The 19,904-nt window shown below is 40.6% G+C and overlaps 1 protein-coding gene across 2 annotated transcripts in view; it reads left to right on the top strand.

Annotated features, from left to right (window-relative positions):
• Nucleotides 1-15,013, top strand: part of TIPE3 (TNF alpha induced protein 8 like 3) — a 92,268-nt gene extending 77,255 nt beyond the window's left edge. For both annotated transcript variants that reach the window (XM_088472776.1, XM_088472777.1), the window contains exon 2: nucleotides 12,029-15,013. In XM_088472776.1, the coding sequence (XP_088328902.1) occupies nucleotides 12,029-12,591 (563 nt within the window). In that variant the 3' untranslated portion in view covers nucleotides 12,592-15,013. The remainder of the gene's footprint in view (nucleotides 1-12,028) is intronic.
• Nucleotides 15,014-19,904: the final 4,891 nt, after the last annotated feature.

The following is a 19,904-nucleotide window of genomic DNA, read 5'->3' as shown; positions in this document are numbered from 1 at the left end:
CTGAACTGTTAAAACAGTAAAACAATGTTTTATTTGATTATTTGTCAACATTTCAGTGTATTTATATTGCATTTTTGTACATTATACTATATTAAAGCAACATGAGTTGTTTATGAAACAAGTATCTATTTCTGAACATCTATCATCAAAGCGCTACTACACACCTTGTTTTTTTTAAACAGAAAAGACTGGGTGCCCCAGAGAACACACAATATGATACCCTATTTGAAAACAACTGCTGCAATTAGCAAAAATGCCAGTGCCCTTAAATAAAACAGATATACAGAAAGAATTGCCAGGTACTGGTGCTATAAACAGGAAACCAATAGTTGTATAAATATAGATTTATTATTAGATTAGTCTAAACAGCAGAATAAACACAGATAAAAAGTTTAGGAAAAAAATTGAAAAACTTTCGGGAGTGGTATTATTAAAAAAAAGCTTATTAGACTACCAAAAAGCCTTTAAGTTCTCTATTATAGTTGCTAACAGTGGAGGATAACAATTTGAAATATAGTAGCAGTTATTGGGCCTAATTCAATTAGCTGTGATAAAAAATTTTTGGTATGGCGTGTTAATTTAACAGGCAAAGAATTTCACTTAACGCATCAATGCGCGCTCCCGTTTAATCCGCAATTTAATAACGAAATGCGTATTCTGGCGTTCACACTCTAATTCTTACTGGTAATACCCGCGTCAAGTGTGGATGAAAATGGGGAAGTCAGCCTGTACCCCACAAAAAATGCAAACTAATATTGGATAATAGTATGGAAGTCTGTAAGTGGCCAAAAGCAAAGGATTTGAGGTTCTTAAAATGTGTTAAATGGATGTTATATGCACTTTTCTAAACAGTGAAAAAATGATAGCAATTGTTTTTCTGCAAAGTAAATGCTCTAGATACATTTGAGGTGCATAAAAATTCCTGTAAGTGATATTTGTGTCATTTTAGGGATGTAGTCTGGAACCCGACGGTCTAAATGCCGACCGCCGGCTTCCAGACTGCTTTATCCCAACTAGGGACAAATGACAGGCGTCTAAATGTAGATGCCTGTAATTTGCCCGACATCTGGAGACCAGCGCCCGGCATCCCGATCGAGCGGATGCCGGGTGCCGCAGCGGACAGCCGCGGGGTATAGGTTTAGGGCTCCCAGGGGGGACTTAGGGTTAGGCACCCCCAGGGGGAGGTTAGGGTTAGGCTAGGGGGAGGGTTAGGGTTAGGCACCCCCAGGGGGAGGTTAGGGTTAGGCACCCCCCCGGGGGACTTAGGGATAGGCAGGGGGGGAGGGGTGGTTAGGTTTAGGCACTTAGAGGGGGGGTTAGGGTGAGGCACCCCTAAGGAGGGTTAGGTTTAGGGGGGTTAGGTTAGTTGATACTTACCTTTAGGACGATAGGGATTTCCAGCGCTGTCCGGTAGCCACTGTCGGGAATTGAACTGCCGGCCATGCGCCCGCCGGTAATACATATCACACCCATCATTTTAAGCTACTTTTAAAAGTGTGTTTAAAAAAAAAAAAAAATGTAACTGCCACCTGCAAGCTTAAAAACATCTGTCACATTCATACAGCACCTCTTATACCTGTCCTACATCTTGTAACCCATTCTGCATTTTGCAGAATTTCACCTAAAAATTTTATTTACCAAATTAAGCTAATTAAAAACTTCTAATTGCCTAATTAATCATTAAGTAGGGTGTCCCAGTGGTTCTGAACCAAGTTCGCACATTTGCACTTTAAAATAGGGATTTTCCCCAGGAGGTCCCGGGAAAAAAAAAGATGCATTATGCCTATGGAGAATTAACGCAGGTTATAAGTGCAAAACTTAAAATTTGCGTCTTCTGTGAATAGTCACATTTACACTCGTTAATGGGTTATCGCGGCTAATTGAATTTGGTCCATTGTTCAATTGCAACAAACTGGAATGTATCCTCACTTAAAGTGCAATTGGTAATTAAACTGTCCCAGGAGAATAAAGTGTTATACCTTGAATGACTAAAATAAATTTCAGCATGAGAATAATAAAGTACAGCTTGCTCCTAGAGTATAATGATGATTCTGATAGACCAATAATCGGCAGCTCACGTTCCTTCAGTTTATGGCCCCATTTAACTGCAGTCTGTGATGCTGTGTAATTGAAAACTTAAATGGAGGAGCACAGCATCACTGACTGCGATTAAACGAGACCATAAACTGAAGGAACGTGAGCTGCCGATTATTGGTCTATCAGAATTATCATTACACTCTAGGAGCAACCTGTACTTTATTATGTGTTTTAGTAATTCAAGGTATAACACTTTATTCTGCTTAGACTGTCCAATTACCAAGTGCACTCTACAGGGTATATTTACTGAGGTAAGGGTTTTTAGAAGTGGAGATGTTGCCCATGGAAACCAATCAGATTCTATTTAACATTTATCTAGCACCTTCTAGAAGATAACAGCTAGAATCTGATTGGTTGCTATGGACAACATCTCCAATTCTAAAAATCTGCACTTTAGTAACTATACCCCCTGAGTGTGGATACATTCCAGTTTGTTGCAGATTAACAACGAGTGCTACTATGTATCATTATGGTATCCTGCACTGTTAGCAACTATTATAGAGAACTCATTGGCTTTTTTGTAGTCTAGCGAGCTATTTTTAATTATTCCACTGCCGGATTTCTTCATATTCTTTTTATCTGTGTTTATTCTGCTATTTAGACTAATCTACTATTAGAACTATATTTATACAACTATTGGTTTCCTGTTTATAGCACCAGTGCCTGGCAATTCTTTTTGTATAGTAAGTTTGAGGGGTAGGGTATTTTATTGTGTTGTCAACAGAAATAGAGGTCTCAGGTCAGTAACTACTATAGGCAGATGGGATTATTATTTACATTGTTTTTTGAAAGATTGCGTTTTTATGATGTCATCCAAAATGAAATGGCAGAAAGACATTCAGTAAAATGAATTTCGAAATGATCATGTGTAAACTGCACATTAATCTGGTACTTTCATAAATCATGCTCTGAATAGTTAAGGGGAACTGTCTACATTCAGTTAACTGTGAACTAACCTGTTTGGATCAACCAGCTAAAATCATTAAAGCTCCCCCTGCTGTTGTGTATAAGATATGAAAATAATGACTTCTCCGCACTAACGAACAGATGTGTAAGTGTCACTTCGCTTGTCATAGATCAGCGGAGAATTTGAGAAATCTGTGTTATTACTACTGTGGCTTTCATACTGAAAATGCTTATTCTTCAACTACAGTGCTAAACTGTTGTGAGGTGCCTGAAAGTGACCCATGTACAAGTGGCCTTTGTTCCTTTGTCTATACATTACCTTTGCAGAGGTGCACCAAATCACATTGACAGATAGGAGCATCAACATTGTCTTCACACTGCCCACACCTGGTATTAACCTATTGCTGACTAGTTAAAAGACATCTTTGTCATCCAAATAACAGACTTAGGCCCTGATTCAGAGCCGGACGCTCTGACCAGAGCGCTCGCTCTGAATCAGGGCCCTCCTCCATTAATATGGAGCGTCCTCCTGGACGCTCGTATAGCTGTGGGTCACCACCCACAGCATATACGAGCGTGCAAAAAGATGGTCGCGATGGTCTTGACCATCGCGACCATCGGACTTGCGAGGGAAACCCTGCGGTCGGGTTTCCCAGCCGCAAGGCCAGGGGTGATTTTGGCTCTATCAGAGCCAAAATCACTCCCACTGACATCACTAGTGATGTCAGTGGGGCCGGCTTCAGACGGTAGGCGTTCCCATGGGAACGCCTCCGTCTGGCAGACACGCCCACCTAATGGGGGCGTGCTGTCAATCAACATAGACAGCACGCCCCCTTTGGTGCGAGACCCGGAGCGATGGAAAGTCCTTCACTCGCTGGGTCTCGCTCATGCGCACGACGGAGCTCGCTCCGTCGTGCGCATGCGCAGTGGGGACCATGGACCCACTTGCGAGCGTACTGCCGCTCGCGAGTGGGTCTGAATGACCCCCTTAGCTGCTAGTACAGTGGTTCCCAAACTGTTAACCATGGCATCCCAAGGGTGCTACAATTTGGTGGTCCAAAACCAAATACAATTATTTATGATCAATGTGATTGGCAGCCACCAGCACTGGTTTTACCTATCATAAAGCATAACCCTGTCCATCACCACATAACTGAACCAAAGTATGACAGGTAAGCACAATTTACAAAAGTAATATTTTTTTTTTTGTACAATTGATATAAGCCACATAGGTAACCACCGGATTATTTCAACAATCAGACTCCAGTGCTGACCTAAAGAGCTGTTAACAGATGTACTTCTCTAGGTGGTAGAAGGTGCTTATTGTTTATCTGAGCAGAACTGCTTCCAAAACTGTAATATGAAATGCGAGTCAGAAGCAAGTTATGCTTGGTGCACACTAACAGATAAATTCTGCAAATCCGATAAACCCTCTGATCCGACCATGATTATCAGAGCGGTGTGCACCCGTACACAGTGAGCAATTTCTAACTCAGCATGCACCTCCTTCAGATCTCTTCAATGGGATTGAGAGGTCAGGAACAAGATACCTTGTACAGCACACCACATCCTGGCCTCCCTGCCTGACCACTGCAGGAGCGTTTGAAACCGTTTATAGGCTAACATTTCTGTATCTACACTATACAATTATCAAGCTGATCAGCCATTTATCAGATAGGCCCGATAATTGTATAGAGTGTACCAGGCTTTAGGTTGCATACAAATTAATCTGCATATATTTAGCGGTATGCAATCGGGAAGCCGACTGCCTAAATACCGGCAGCCGGCTTCCCGACTGTCATATCCCGGCAAGGGTGAAATGCCGGGCATCTAGATGTATACGCCCGCATTTCCCCGACGCCGGGAGACCGGCGCCCGGCATCCCGATCGTAGTGATGCCGGGCGCCGCGAGCGGACAGCCGCAGGGGGGGGGGGGAGGGTTAGGTTTAGGGCTCCCGGGGGGGACTTAGGGTTAGGCACACCCCTGGGAGGATTAGGCTAGGGGGAGGGAGGGTTAGGCACCCCGCGGGGGGGACTTAGGGTTAGGCACCCCCCCGGGGGACTTAGGTTTAGGCAGCGGGGAAGGGGGGATTAGGGTTAGGCACTTGGGGGGGGAAGTTAGGGTTAAGTACCCCTAAGGGTTAGGGGGGTTAGGTTAGTAGATACTCACCTATCCATGATCGGGACTTCCAGCGCTGTCGGGGCTTCCGCTGCTTCGAACTCTGCTCCTGTTGGGCCGCTGCTGACGGGAATCGAACCCATTCCTATTTAGCTTACAGAGCCTTGTATATGTGCTAATGAATTTTATCCTTAGAAATTTTGGGATACATTTTGGATTCCTGTAATACAAGTCAAGCCATGGTCTTAGAGCTCAAAAAAGGAAAAAAAATCCAGGGCCCTACTTTTTATACAAACTTCAGGGCTGATTCAGCACAGGATGGAATTGCAAAGCTGCACACAAGCAGCTTTGCAATTCTGTTCCTGCAAATATAGCAAGAGGTGTCTGACAACCCCTGCTGCATTTGCGATCCCAGCACTGCGACCGAGGTCGCAGCCTGGGATAACCATTGTGATCATCAATCGTGATGGTGGACGGCGCCGGCCAGCTGAGGAAGCCTCTGTGGACGCAGATCCTGGCCTTGCCACTCCCTGAAAATGGGGTGACACGCCCCCAACAGACCCAAAATTGCCTCTGTCAGTCAGGCAGAGGCATAGCAGGGGCTGTGTGCGATCACAGCCCCTTTGTTCATAAGTAACCCCTTTTCGGTTGTATATCCAGTAAAACAATTATAGGAGTTTTAGAGGTTTTTATAGGGGAAAAATGCATAGATTTATCATTGGATTTTATTAGCTGGCATGAATAATAAATTTGATGATTATTGTTTTTATTTTGTCAATTATTTCATCTATCTTTTCACAGCTGTTTGACATTTAGTTTTAGAACATAATGTGTTTTTACTTTCGAACAGTTTAAATAACTAAAAAGAGCGAGATAAGAGATGATGAAAGGCATTGTTACATGTGCCGACCTACAGGCACCTCTGCAGACCTTTGGATACAAATATGTAACACAGCTAAGTATATTATATACAGCTATAGGGACTTCATCTAGACAGCAGCTGGTGGCGGGTCCCAGGGGAGGAATCAGCAACCACACAGCATAGCACAGCAGGACTGTCCACCTTTGGTCACGTCACAGAAGTGGCATGTCCTTGTCTTGTAAAGAGCATGATCATGACCTTGAGGTCAGGCTGCTCCTCATTTGCCTGCAGTATGTAGGTCAGCAGTGAACAAACATACCCCCCAAACTGCATGCGATCAGAAAAATGTATTTTCAATCGTGACAGTAGGACTAGACCCTCAAATCTTGACAGTCACATTTAAATTGGGACATTGGGACTCTGGGTCATACAGCTCTATGGTGATAACGGATAAGGGTGGAGCAGCACGAGGGAAGGGAAAATCTGACATCTGTGCCTAGTAAAAAGTCTTCGAGGCAGCGCTTTTTGAAAGTGGTACTTTTACATTTTATTTTATTTTCAAAGCATTGTTCATGTGAAAAGGGTAAAAGCATGGCACGTCAACACTAATAAGCACAGCTTTCGTACATATCTGTAATTTATTTTATGTCTAGACATATATTATTGCTTCTCGTTTAAAAAAAAAAAAAAGAAAATGCCATTGGGAATAGCAAATCTTTTTTGTATATGTTTGAGCCTTTACCGCGAGTAGTAAAAAATATTTCTACATTATTTTCATAGATGTTCAACGGTGACTTCTACTGGGAAGCAACATACTGTGAAATGAATAGAATTCAGTGTGAAAGTGACAGTTATTTTTCTATTCTGCCATTCTTTCATTTAATACCCGTGTCATGTAGCAGGGAGGATGCAGGCAGGCAGGTAGATGTTTGATTGAAGAAAGTGATAAGCACAGGATTCTATCTGCCAGCCCTGCTAGCCTGTGCACTCTAACCAGACAGAGCATAAACCATACTGTATTTACAGATGATGCTGCCTTCAACATAAGACATGAAAGTACCCTAGATTATAAATTGTACACCCACGTGTTCATGTCTCTCTCTATCCATCATATCCTCCTCCATTATTTTACTGAGAAAGTAGGTGGCAAATGGTTTTTTTTTTATTTAACATGCCTGTTTAAATTACACTGCAACATAAAAAGTGATTTATATTGCAAGGCTGGGAGCATGGTTGATATTCCAGTGTATAGTGGGCATTTATAACGGAGTACTTTTTCTTGGTGTATGGCCTTGACGCACTTTTTATAGCGGAAAAAAATTTAATTGGACACGCAAAACAGATTTAAGAAACGTAGCATTCTTCAGTTAATTACAATTGTTATTATTATTCTTAAATTCAGAACGTTTAACGTCATATTTACAACAAAGCATGTTTTTTTTACTGAAATTCTCGTAAAACAGTGTATGTGGCCCAAGTAGCAACAGAAATAATGAACGTTATTAAGAGGTAAGGCCCCTATTCACGGTACGATATAGCAGCCGATTCGACGGATTGGTACGATATTGCTGCTATATCGCAGTGTGTGGGAATATCGGCCAGAGCGCGCTCCCGTGGTGTCGTACATCGCACTTTCAGATCTTACTGCATGTTCACTTGATCTGGGGATGCGATGTACGATCCCATGCAGCGCTATATGGGTGAGGGAGGGGGTTGCTCTCATATTGGCCGGTCGGGCAGCGGATCGCTCCGTGTGTGGGGACCGCCTGATATGTCGGCCATCGGGTTGCAAGCTGTATTTCGCACCGTGTATGGGGGCCTTCAGATTTCAGAGTATATAAAAGAACCACCTCCCAACATTTATCTTTATGCGGCCAGGAGACAGGCCAGCAGTGGGACTTATTGTACCTATCCACACAGGTTGTCCTAGAGTGGGATGTGAGCTGATCACATGACACTTGTGTCCAATCCCGGGATGCTCTTTTTAGCAAGGTACATCCTGTTGCTGTGCTGTTTCCTTTCATTTTAAATGATAAACTTTTTTGAAAGAAAAGTCTGCTGTATAAAGGAAACTATACTTCTATTGATAAACCGTTTTCTACTGAGTATTGTTAGTAAATTGCCTCTGCTGTTTGTAGCAGTATTTGCTCTCCTCTTCTATACATGTGACCCATTCAGGGCCGGCGTTACCATTAGGTGGACTAAGATGGTTGCCTTAGGTTCTTTACATTTTAGGGGCTCTAAATATTCAGTGAGTGAAACCATGTTACACTGATTGCCTCCTGGGGGTTTAAATTAAACTCTTCCCCTCTTCCTCGATGGTTGAGGATCAGTAGGATGTGGTGTATTTTGAATGATGACAATAAATTTGAGTTCTTCCTCCTCACCTTGGGTTGCGATGCTGCTGCCTACTGTTCTGTTGTGTCAGTAATAAGCAGGGGGAGTGACGCAATAAATTGCAGTATTCAGTTATTTCTATTTCATACACTATATAAAGCTAATCAGTGTCCCTTTAATATGAGTGTATACTCCCTAGTTAAGTGCCAGTTCGTCAGGGCCTTTCTCTCCCAATCAATGAGCAGAAGTGGTTGCTGAAAATCGCAGGCAAGTTTCCTGTTGTTTCACAAATAATAGCTTCTGTTCAAAAAGACAGCTGCACGAGGATGACAACTTCCTGGGTATGAATGTAATATATTGCAATGTCTGTTTTCAAAATAGAAATAATTATATGTTTAACAGAGAAGCCCTTTTCTGGAAACACATGTTGTACAGTGATGGATAGCACACTGCAGAGAGATGTAACCCTCTGTAAATTGGGTGTAATTATAAAGATAACAGGACGTAGATGAAAAGTTTGGTCAGATTAGGTATTTACTGTATAGGATATGACCACTCTGAGCAGACTATAATATAATGTTGAGCACATTTTAGTGCTTAGTGCAATGTAATCATGGCTTTTCCTTAACTCCTCATGGACTAGAAAGCCTATTTGCAGTGTTAACTGATCTGACCAGTTAGTTATCCTGCTGCTGCAGTCTGGATTAGAGGGATCTGCTTTACTGTCATGTAGTGGGGCTGTGTGTCAGAGGAGAATATACTGAATTCAATAGGAAATGTGTAATATATGTTGTATTCTGTCCCCTATGAGGTCAAACACAAATCGCAGTATATTGGTACATAGCGTCTGGTCTACGCAAGACACTGGATCACATCAAGCATTTATAGCAGTGCCAGGTTTGTTATCATAGGTGTATATATAATGGGTGCAGGGTGTGTGGTGCCCAAAGGCTGCTGGGTCCAGAGGTGCCCACACCAAACACCCGGCACCTACTGACTATACTTACCTTTCTGCTGGCACCGCAGAAATCACCAGGAGAATGGCGCTGGTGCTATTTTCCCAGAGATCTGTGCATGAGCAGTAGACTCTTGTCTCAGTGGCACCAGCATCATTTTCCCAGAGATCTGCACATGCACAGATAGCGGTCTCTTATTAATTAATGGTATTAATTGAACTTAATGCTGACAAGAGGAATGTGTGCCCCTTTTGAAGGCCCAGTGCAGTCCCTGTAGTGTATCACTGTTACCGATGACTGATAGTTACTGCATATTCGGGAATTGTCGAAATACATTATGGGGGGGAATTCAATTAGCCACTGGGTAAATAAAATAGCATTTTCCCCGCACATTAAACCAGGGGGGTTAACGTGCGCTGACCCGTGTTGACTGCAGAACCGATGGCTTTTCCCTGCAGGTGCCGCCTCTGGCTTTTTCCTCACAGCTCCTGAAGCTGCGTAGAAAAGTCCACCTCTGCAGTTTACAGCATGTGATAAACCCCGCTACATGAATCTAGCCGGACAGCCTTTTTTTTTTTCTTTAACAAGTTCCCAACGGATTACATTACATCGAAACAGGTACAAGGGTATAAAAGTATTAATTTTTTACACTTTTTTTTAGGGGGCACTGTTTGTTTTATAGGGAGTGCTATTTTCAGGACACAATGAAAACGTGCTTTAAGGTGCAAAATCATTAACTACCCTGAAACACAGAAAGGCACAGTTGAAAGTAAGAAAAAACTTTTTGGGATACATCCATCTTGATTCCATTGTTTGCTGATTTTTTTTTTCCCAGTGTGTTGCTGGTGACTAGTGAAGTCGATGCTTATTACATCCAGAGATTTGTGTTTAAATTAGTGAAAAATCGGGGAAGTGACTTTTGGTGATGATATGGAGGTTTACGGGGTATATTTACTAAAGGTTGATTTTGACTGATTTTATATCAATCCTGTGTTTCCGGGGCTAAATCTCACATTTACTTAATAGACAATTTTTTTTTTTTTTTAAAGTGTTAAGTAAATGTGTCATTTAGCCTAGAAAAACAAAATCGATTTAAAATCAACCTTTAGTAAATATACCCCTTAGACTCAATTACATAAAACAATTTTAACTCACCAGAAAAATCTGTTTTTACAAAGTCAGTTTATTACTTTCCTCCCATGAAAGAGAAAAAAAAATCCTGTTCCAAAATGAGTGTTTGCCACTAGTACAGCCCGAAACTAAATGTTTAAAGCAACGAGTCTCTAGTATTCTACTTTGCTGCCAGCCCATCAAGAGTGTTTTCCTGCACTAGCTGCTTATGATTGGCTAACAGTGAATGGGAGTCCCAACAATTCCCTGTTTTGATCCCACACCAAGAGAGCTTAATGTAAAAACTTCCAGATCACTACTGATGAGGCAAAAAGCAATGAACAATACTGGAATTCCAGTTAATCTGATCCCGGTCACATACTGGAAACACAATTGAAATTAACAGGAAAAATTGTGAGATTTGTAGAACAACACTGGTAAATATAAATCAAATAAAAATGTATTAAAAAAAAATGTGTGAAAAGAAATAGCGGCTTGGCAGATTAGAGGTTTGGGACAATGAATTCTGTGTTCTTTAGGGAGGTTGATCTTCATCGATTGTGATAAAAAAAAAACTGGAAAAATTTACTTATTAGAGTAATAATCTCTTCGTATTGGCAGACATCTTTAAAAAATATCTTCAGCATTTGTTTGATATTGTCCAAGAATATCTGGATATCATGAGATGAACTGAATGAAGAAATTGGCCATACAATTATATTATATAACTTGTTTAGGAATAGAACAAATATATTGTACCAGAGATCAAAATGATCATTGACTGTCAGGATAATGTACAGTAATAAAGGGGTCTATTTATTAAGCCTTGGCTGGAGATAAAGTACCAACCAATTAGCACCCACCTGTCATTTTTCAAACACAGTCTGTGACATGGTAGTCAGGAGCTGATTGGCTGGTATTTTATCTCCATTCACTTTATCTCCATCCAAGGCTTAGTAAATACACCCCAAAATATGGCAAAAACAATGGTTGTCTACCACACCTGCAATTCTTCCACTCTATGCCCAACCTGTGTGGCCTGTACATAAATCCTGCTTATATGGGAAAACTTAAATCATATTGCTACTACAGCTAACGTAGTACAGGCTGAGTCTCCCATATACAAAATGCTTGGGACCAGGGGTATTTTGGATAACGCAATATTCCATATTTTGGAATATTTGCATATCATAATGAAATATCTTGGGAATGGGACCCAAATATACACATACAATACATTTGTGTTATATACACCTTATACACACACAGCCTGAAGGTAATTTTATACAATATTTTTAATAGTTTGTGCCTTAGACAAAGTTTGTGTACATTGAACCATCAAAAAATCAAAGTTTTCATTATCTCAGTCAAGCCCAAAAAATTCTGTATTTCGGAATATTTGGATATGGGAGACTCAGCCTGTAATTATGTGTCCACATTCATGAAGCTTTGGTACCAGTGATGGTTGTTAGGGGCACTGCAAGGAGCCATGAAGCCAGTGCATCCAAACAATCACTGTTAGTGCCCGACATCTTTACTGGCTCCTTAACAGAGACAAAACAGTGTGGAATGCAGGAACTTTGTAAGTCAGCCTAGACCTATTCAGTATAAAACAAATAATGTTTCCTTTTTCATACACAGGACCAGAACTTTTCAGCTCAAAAAGCTTTGCCGTTCAAGCACAGAAGAAGGTTCTAAGCAAGATGGCTACAAAGACGATGGCAAATATGCTCATCGACGACACAAGTAGTGAAATCTTTGATGAGCTTTTCAAAGCCACTAAAGAATATGTGAGGAATAAGAAAGAGGCTCACAAAATCCTAAAGGACCTTATCAAGGTTGCTGTAAAAGTTGGCATTCTGCACAGGAATAACCAGTTCAGTCCAGAAGAAATGGAGATTGTGGAGAAATTCAGGAAAAAGCTCAATCAGACGGCTATGACGGCGGTCAGTTTCTACGAAGTGGAATACACCTTTGATAAAAATGTTCTTTCTGGACTCCTACATGAATGCAAAACTTTACTCCATGAATTAGTGCAGCGTCACCTGACAGCAAAATCCCATGGTCGCATTAACAGAGTCTTCAATCATTTTGCGGATGTGGAGTTCCTTACCGCCCTTTATAGCCTTGATGGAAATTGCAGGCCATCCCTCAAAAGGATTTGTGAGGGAGTGAATAAATTGCTTGATGAAAGAATTCTTTAAAACAATGTCTAATCTATCTATGTTTTTCATATTATGTTCAGAAAAAAAGGCTTTTTATGGACATGTTGATTGAAGGGGGCAGATTAATCCACAGCAGATGTCTGTATCAGGTGTCAATTTTATTTTGGTCTTGGAACATTTTATGTATTATGCATACACGGAATGAGGCCTTCATTCGCAGACCGCAACGGTTTAATACTATTTCCTCAACTAAGCCAAGTTATAAGACAAATAATATCATGAACTTGCCATTGGCCAGTTGAAAGGAACCTGGACTTTATTCTTCACTGCTCTTTTATTTATCAGTTCTGGTAATGTGGCTTTTTTTTCTCAGTGGGCTTCTTAATCATAGCCACTCCATAAGCTTCTATATTGTAAACTTTTAGTTAACTACTATTGTGATCAAAGCAATGCAAGATGCTGCCTCATACCAATTTATGTGTAAATCTGCAATAATAGTTTACTTGATTGAAATATAATTAAAGGATATATGGCCTTATTTTGAAAGAATTAAAATGAAGAACTGTTGCTTAAATGAAGAACACGCCAGTAGGAAGCTGATGCATTGTTCATTAGATGAAATATTAAAGCCCAAACCCAACATTAACAGAACCTACGTAGTTCCATTACATAGAGGATACATCACATATTGCCAAATAATCAGTCTAAAATTGGACTCCGTACACAGCATAAAAATTGGAATAAGCAGTTTATACTACAGAAAGATTACATGTTATTAGTAATACATAATTAGTTTAGTATCTAAATTGATATTCCTCTTTTATCATTTATTTAAATTAATGTTTTTTTATCCCAGTGCTAAGGACAACTGTATCTCACTGTCTGTGTACCTCAAAGGGCCACGTTCTCAAAATTGCATTTAACAGAAAATTATTTAACTACTATAATGGTCCCTTTTTTTTTCTAAATCATTTACCATCTTTTGCAGGGTCCAGATAAAAGCAGCTGGTAAATAAAGGCATGATCGCCCTACTCACATTTTTTTTTGGTGCTTTACTATTACTTTACCTCAGTAACCATGTCCTGCAAAACCTAAGCCAAAACTCAAAAGTGTATTGTCTTTACATCATATGAATGCCCTAGTTTAGATGGCTGATATACTGTAAATTAAAAAGTTTTTTTTTCAAAGTGTTAAGATGGGTACACACTGATAGACATATTGCCCGTTCCATTGAACGGATAATATATCTTTAGTGCATTGCCGGGTGTGTACACCGGATGTGTCTGATTGATGTCGTTCAGACATTCGATCTGATGTGCAGCACTGCAGATGGCCGATATATCTTTGATATATCGGCCATCTGCTGGTGTGTACAGGTGACCTGCCGATCACCCGTACACATGCTGCGGAACCTGGCGGTGATTGACAGCTCAAGTAGGCGGGCGATTGAAATGCCCGCCTATTTGAGCTGTCAAGTCCGGCACATCGGGCAGACGATTGGTAAATGTGTATACACTTACCAATCGTCAGATAGGTTGGCCAAACGGGCGACCCATCGTCCTAGTGTGTACCCAGCTTTAGTTACACTTGTACTTACACAGAAGGGTAGATTAAAGCACTGACCAATGCACTTGCCTAATGGCAGATTAATAGTCTTCTGATGGCCAGACATGCTCCGACATTTTCTGTAAATTGATGTCACAGCATCCCCATGCCTATAACAACAACCTGAACAAAACTGAATGGATCATTATCAGCTATGTCGGTGTACGCACCTGGAAAATGACTCTACTCCTGTCACTTGGGCCAAGCAACAGGAATATGTGTGTCCGGCTTTCCTACCCCGCAGTCTTAATACATTTGAGGAGATCACAAAACTTGAAATGTACAAACCAAGTGTCTGAGCTGTTAATTTTAGCCACAAGAAACTTAATAGTGTGTTTTAATATTTTAATGTTTCATGCAAGTGACTTATTTACCAGCGTTACCATTTCTAGATGGTATACCTTAAGTTTAGACAGTGTATTGAATTGAGTAAATGATATAGACAGATTTGGAATATTTTATCAATGTTCCAAAAAGCAACCAGGACATACAGTATGATATTGTTGATTTTATTACCAATCAGTGTGTGCTTTCCCTTCAGTCAGTGTAACAGCTGCTGATTTAAGAAAGGCTTGATTTAAAAAAAAAGAAAAGAAAATACTATACAAATAATTGCCAAATGTTTTAAAAAGCTTATTGAGGAAAAGTAAACTGAAAAAATAATCATATATATTTATACAAGTATGTATGTGCAGTGGTAATAAAACAGATTCATTTTAACATTTTGCTGAAGAAACAGATGTTGTTGTCCATTACCCACAAAATGTCACAATTTTGTATGATTTGTGAGAATTTGGTGCAATGTGTTTCTATTAAGTATATAAATATATATATATATTGCTTTGTTTGTCAAACATTGGCCATAAAATTGTTTTTGTGTTGCCTGCGTTTTTTCTCTCATTTAACAAGGATTCTATAACATCCTAGATGGCGAATAATTTTCTCATTTTAGTTCTAAATTCCCCACATCAGATATCGGAGCTGTATGCATCTTTTACATAAAAAGATTTCCTACATCTTTACAGTATACTATTACATTACTGTACAGCAGAATGATGTAACTAAAAATAATCCACATTTCTTCATTTGTCTTGGCAAGTATTCTGGTGTTTCTTTATTGGGTTCATAAGCATAGTTTAACACACAAGCATATAGCCTCTACTTTCCTTCATTTGTCACACCCTATTAAAATCAAAACCATATTTACTAAAAGAAATGTATGCAGAGCTCAATAAAAGCCAGTTAGTTTGAAAAAACAAATGTAAGAATAACTCAAAAGCAATAAAACTGCAACTTATTGTGCTTTCCAAATAACAGTCTGCATCTACTGGCCTCCAAAATAGATTTAATCATGTACCCCTAAGGTGCAAAATCTTCCCAGGTCTTAAATGGGGAGTGTAAGTGCTCTTACACTAAAGCCATACACATGCTCACAGATCCAGCCATTCAAGCTGACCCAAGGCCACTGTATCAGAGACATAAACTTACATGGAGCGATTCAATTGTTTTTGCTGGTGGCCGGTAGTGCCGGGTGCCCAACGGAGCAATTCAATTGCTCCTCAGTTAGGGTGCAAACAGCCGCCAGCAGCGGCATTCCTGCTCACCCCCTCCTGAGGGGGCGAGCATAAATGTGCGACAAATTCTGGTTTTGGGGCGTTTGGACGCCCTAACCTTGACTTTAGATGGGTTTAGCGGTTTTATGCTGCTAAACCAAGTATAATTAGCCAACATTGGGCACCCATTAATTAAAGCAACATGTAAAAACAATTGAATCGCTCCCACAGTGTATCTGATAAAGTCACTGAGACATTTTACCAAACTACAAAATCCCATGCTGCTCACATAACATTTGTGGTCATTTTCCAAATATACTTTCCAGTGGTTTATGACCACAGCAGAATATCAATAAATATCTGACAATTACTTTGTGTTGACAACATCAGCCTAGCCAAGCACTGTATATTGTGGCATACATTTGTAGTAGGTAGGAGTAGAAATTCTGACACTGTACTCATTTTACTAATATAGGAGCTATTACACTCATACTGTGCTTACAACACAGGATAATTTTCCCTTTGAGACTTGTAAGACGAGAGGTTTCTTCACCTCAGTGACATAAATGTAAAGGATTAACTCATTACATTATTAGACTCTATGCAATTAACAGAAGGCACAAATATTTTCAGTTGTTGAGTTGATGGATATTATCTTGAGGAATCCACAAATAATTGCCTAAGGAAGGCTTAATAAATAAAATACATAAGCCAGGAAAAATTGCTTCTACCCTAGACACCTTGACTATGCAGTCTTCTAATGATGTAGGAAGCAGTTACCTAATAAAACTGGAACAGCAAATAGTATTTACAAAATATCTTGATTAAGATGAGATCTCCCAGTGTGGTTGCACATTCACTCTAGCATAAATGAACCACTAAACCTAATATATATGTACATTAATGACATGTGGAAGCTTATCAGAAATGAATATTGAATTAGTGCAATAAGGAAGCATTTTTAGGATTAGTGGTCATTTATGTTTCATGGATAATTGTTTTTATAGAACATTGAGTTTGTGTTGTTTCTTATGTACAGCCATGGCAAAAGTTTTGAGAATGACACAAGTATTGGTTTTCACAAAGTTTTGCTGCTTCAGTGTTTTTAGACCTTTTTGTCAGATGTTACTATGGTATACTAAAGTAAAATTACAAGCATTTCATATGTGTCAACAAAAGCATTTGACAATTACTTTTAAGTTTATGCAAAGAGTAAATAATTGCAGTGTTAACCCTTCTATTTCAAGAACTCTGCAATTTGCTCTGGCACGCTGTCATTCAACTTCTGGGCCACATACTGATTTATGGCCGCCCATTCTTGCCTAATCAATGCTTGGAGTTTGTCAGAATTTGCGGGTTTTTGTTTGTCCACCCTCCTCTTGAGGATTGATCACAAGTTCTCAATGGGATTAAGGTCTGGGGAGTTTCCTGGCCATGGACTCAAAATTTTGAGATTTTGTTTCCTAAGCCACTTAGTTATCACTTTTGCCTTATGGTAAGGTGCTCCATCATGCATGTTCTTGGATGGTTGGGAGAAGTTGCTCTTGGAGGATGTTTTGGTACCATTCCCACTCCCCTGGCTTAGAAGCAACCCCACACATGAGTGGTCTCAGGATGCTTTACTGTTGGCATGAAACAGGACTGATGGTAGCGCTCACCTTTGAGGACTTGTGGTCAATCCTCGAGAGGCAGGTGGACATACAAAAACCCACAAATTCTGACAAACCCCAAGCATTGATTAGGCAAGAATGGGCGGCCATCAGTCAGTATGTGGCCCAGAAGTTGATTGACAGCGTGCCAGGGCGAATTGCAGAGGCCTTGAAATAGAAGGGTCAACACTGCAAATATTGACTCTTTGCATAAACTTAATGTAATTGTTAATAAAAGCCTTTGATACTTATGAAATGCTTGTAATTTTACTTCAGTATACCTTAGTAACATCTGCCAAAAAGGTCTAAAACACTGAAGCAGCAAACTTTGTGAAAACCAATACTTGTGTCATTCTCAAACTTTTGGCCATGGCTGTACACTACTTACAGTGATGCAAATTATTTGCTTTACCAGCAGTCAGTGCATTAATGTCATTATGGACAGTCATATACTAACACTTACCACAGTATATGACTAAAACTTTTTGAATCCCAACATAGTTCCATCCTAATCTCAACTAATTGTGAGTTCTATCAGTAAAGTTCTAGATACCAGAGAAAACAAAACAGTCATCATAATAGCAGCATGTGGTTTGTGTATTCTGTGGGTAAACCCTGAACCAGCTGTTTTGAACATGCAATTACTGTGCTTACTATATAAACAGGAAATGTGACAATCAATCAGTCATGCAAATTGCATACCATAGTTTATTCCAGATGGACTGTATATGTGGAAATAATTGCATTAACAAGCACGGTACCAAAGCTGTCCTCTAATGCAGAGCCGGATTTAGACCTCATGGGGCCCTAGACAAGATACCGGTTTTGGTGCCCCCCTCCCTCAATCCATAGCACTATATTTTCATTCCTAATTCATGCCGCTGTACAGCACCCTGAAGAAAAGGTCCACCGCGGCCATAAAACGTCAGATATGGAGTAGATTTACTAAAGTGAGAGTTTTTAGAAGTGGATATAGTACCCATCGCAAGCAGATTCTAAACATTTAACTAGCACCTTCTAGAATATAATAACTAGAATCTGATTGGTTGCTATGGGCAACATCTCCACTGCTAAAAACTTGCACTTTAGTAAATATACCTCCTATGTATTTACAATACACTTGATCTTCGCTAGCTATTGTTAAGCTATTCCAAGTTTGGCCCCGTTGATTGCCCCCTCTATTATCTCTCACTGCCAGTCCATTCCATATCACACTGACCCCCATCCCAGCTCACTCATTGCACCCCATAGCACACACACTGACCCAGTTACTGCCCATCTTACTACAGCACCACTTACTGCCCCTTCACTGCCTGTCTCACATCAAAAGAACCCCTCTCAGCATCACTCTGTCCTCACAGCACAGACAACTCTCCTCCTAACAGAACCTCTCTTCCCTCACAACACAGACCATTCTCCCATCACAGGCTCCCCTCTCAGCACAGACCCTTATCTCCCACTGCACAGAACCCCCTCCCCACAGATCTCACCTCCACTGACAACACCGACTCCTCTGCCCTCACAGCACAGACCACTTTAGCAGAGCCCCCCCCACCTTTCTCCGCACTGATCCCCCTACCCTCACAGCTCAGACCCCTTCAACTCCCCGCTAAACTTACCTGCCGGGGACATTTGTATTAGCGCCGCTGACCTCCATGGCTCTTCCTCTGCCTCACAGTCAGTGTAAATTACGATGTGACGTCATCACGTCACATCGCATTACGGCACAGTGCCTCCTGATAGCGCAGGGAGAGGGGTGAGACAGTAGTAACACGTGACTCACCGACGCTCTACTGTACTCATACCCTGCCTAATGATAGAGCGAGCCTGGCCTGCAACTTCTCTTCCTCCTCCCAGTGCCCTTTTGCTGCCTCCTGCCCTGTGCTGCTACTTACAGAATGCCTGTGTGCGAGTCCTCTCCCTGGATGGTACGCTCAAAACAAACAGCGCAGCCAGCAGGTTCTTTTCTTTTCCAGAGCCGGATTTCAGGGGAAGCCCAGCCTTGGAACCCGCTGGGCCCTAGCGGTAAATCCAGCCCTGCTCTGATGAGTCAGTGCAGTTAATTTCAGGTCTACAGTCCCCATGGTAACATACTATATGTAATTGTTCCCACATTATGCAACAAATTGGAATTGGGGAAAATAAGGCAAATAAATACATAAGTCAATGTAACATTGTACGAAAGCCAATGTTTATCAAAACCACACATTAAGTTTACCAGAGTTAAAACTGATGATGGAAGGAGATTTGAGGTGACCAGTTACAAAAATGTGAATTTGCGGCCTCGCGATAGGTTTAACAGTGAGGCCCCGTCATAATGAGTGAACATTACTTGATAAATATATAATATGGTTGTGCTTTACCTGCACCACTTCATGGCATCACTTAGGGGAGAATTGTGTAGTATGTTTCAGAAGCGGGTACTAAAGATAAACTGAAAGACTAGCCTGTAAGGAACTTTGGAGTGGTATAATTTCCAGAAATGATAAATAAAATATATCCTCTAATCAGATATACCCTTAAACCATCAGAATAAAACTTTTA

This window comes from Taudactylus pleione, unplaced genomic scaffold, assembly GCF_031769625.1.
Source record: "Taudactylus pleione unplaced genomic scaffold, aTauple2 ptg000129l, whole genome shotgun sequence".
Lineage (NCBI taxonomy): Eukaryota > Metazoa > Chordata > Amphibia > Anura > Myobatrachidae > Taudactylus > Taudactylus pleione.
Note: the sequence above shows the minus strand (reverse complement) of the source record. Positions and strands in the feature narration are given on the sequence as shown.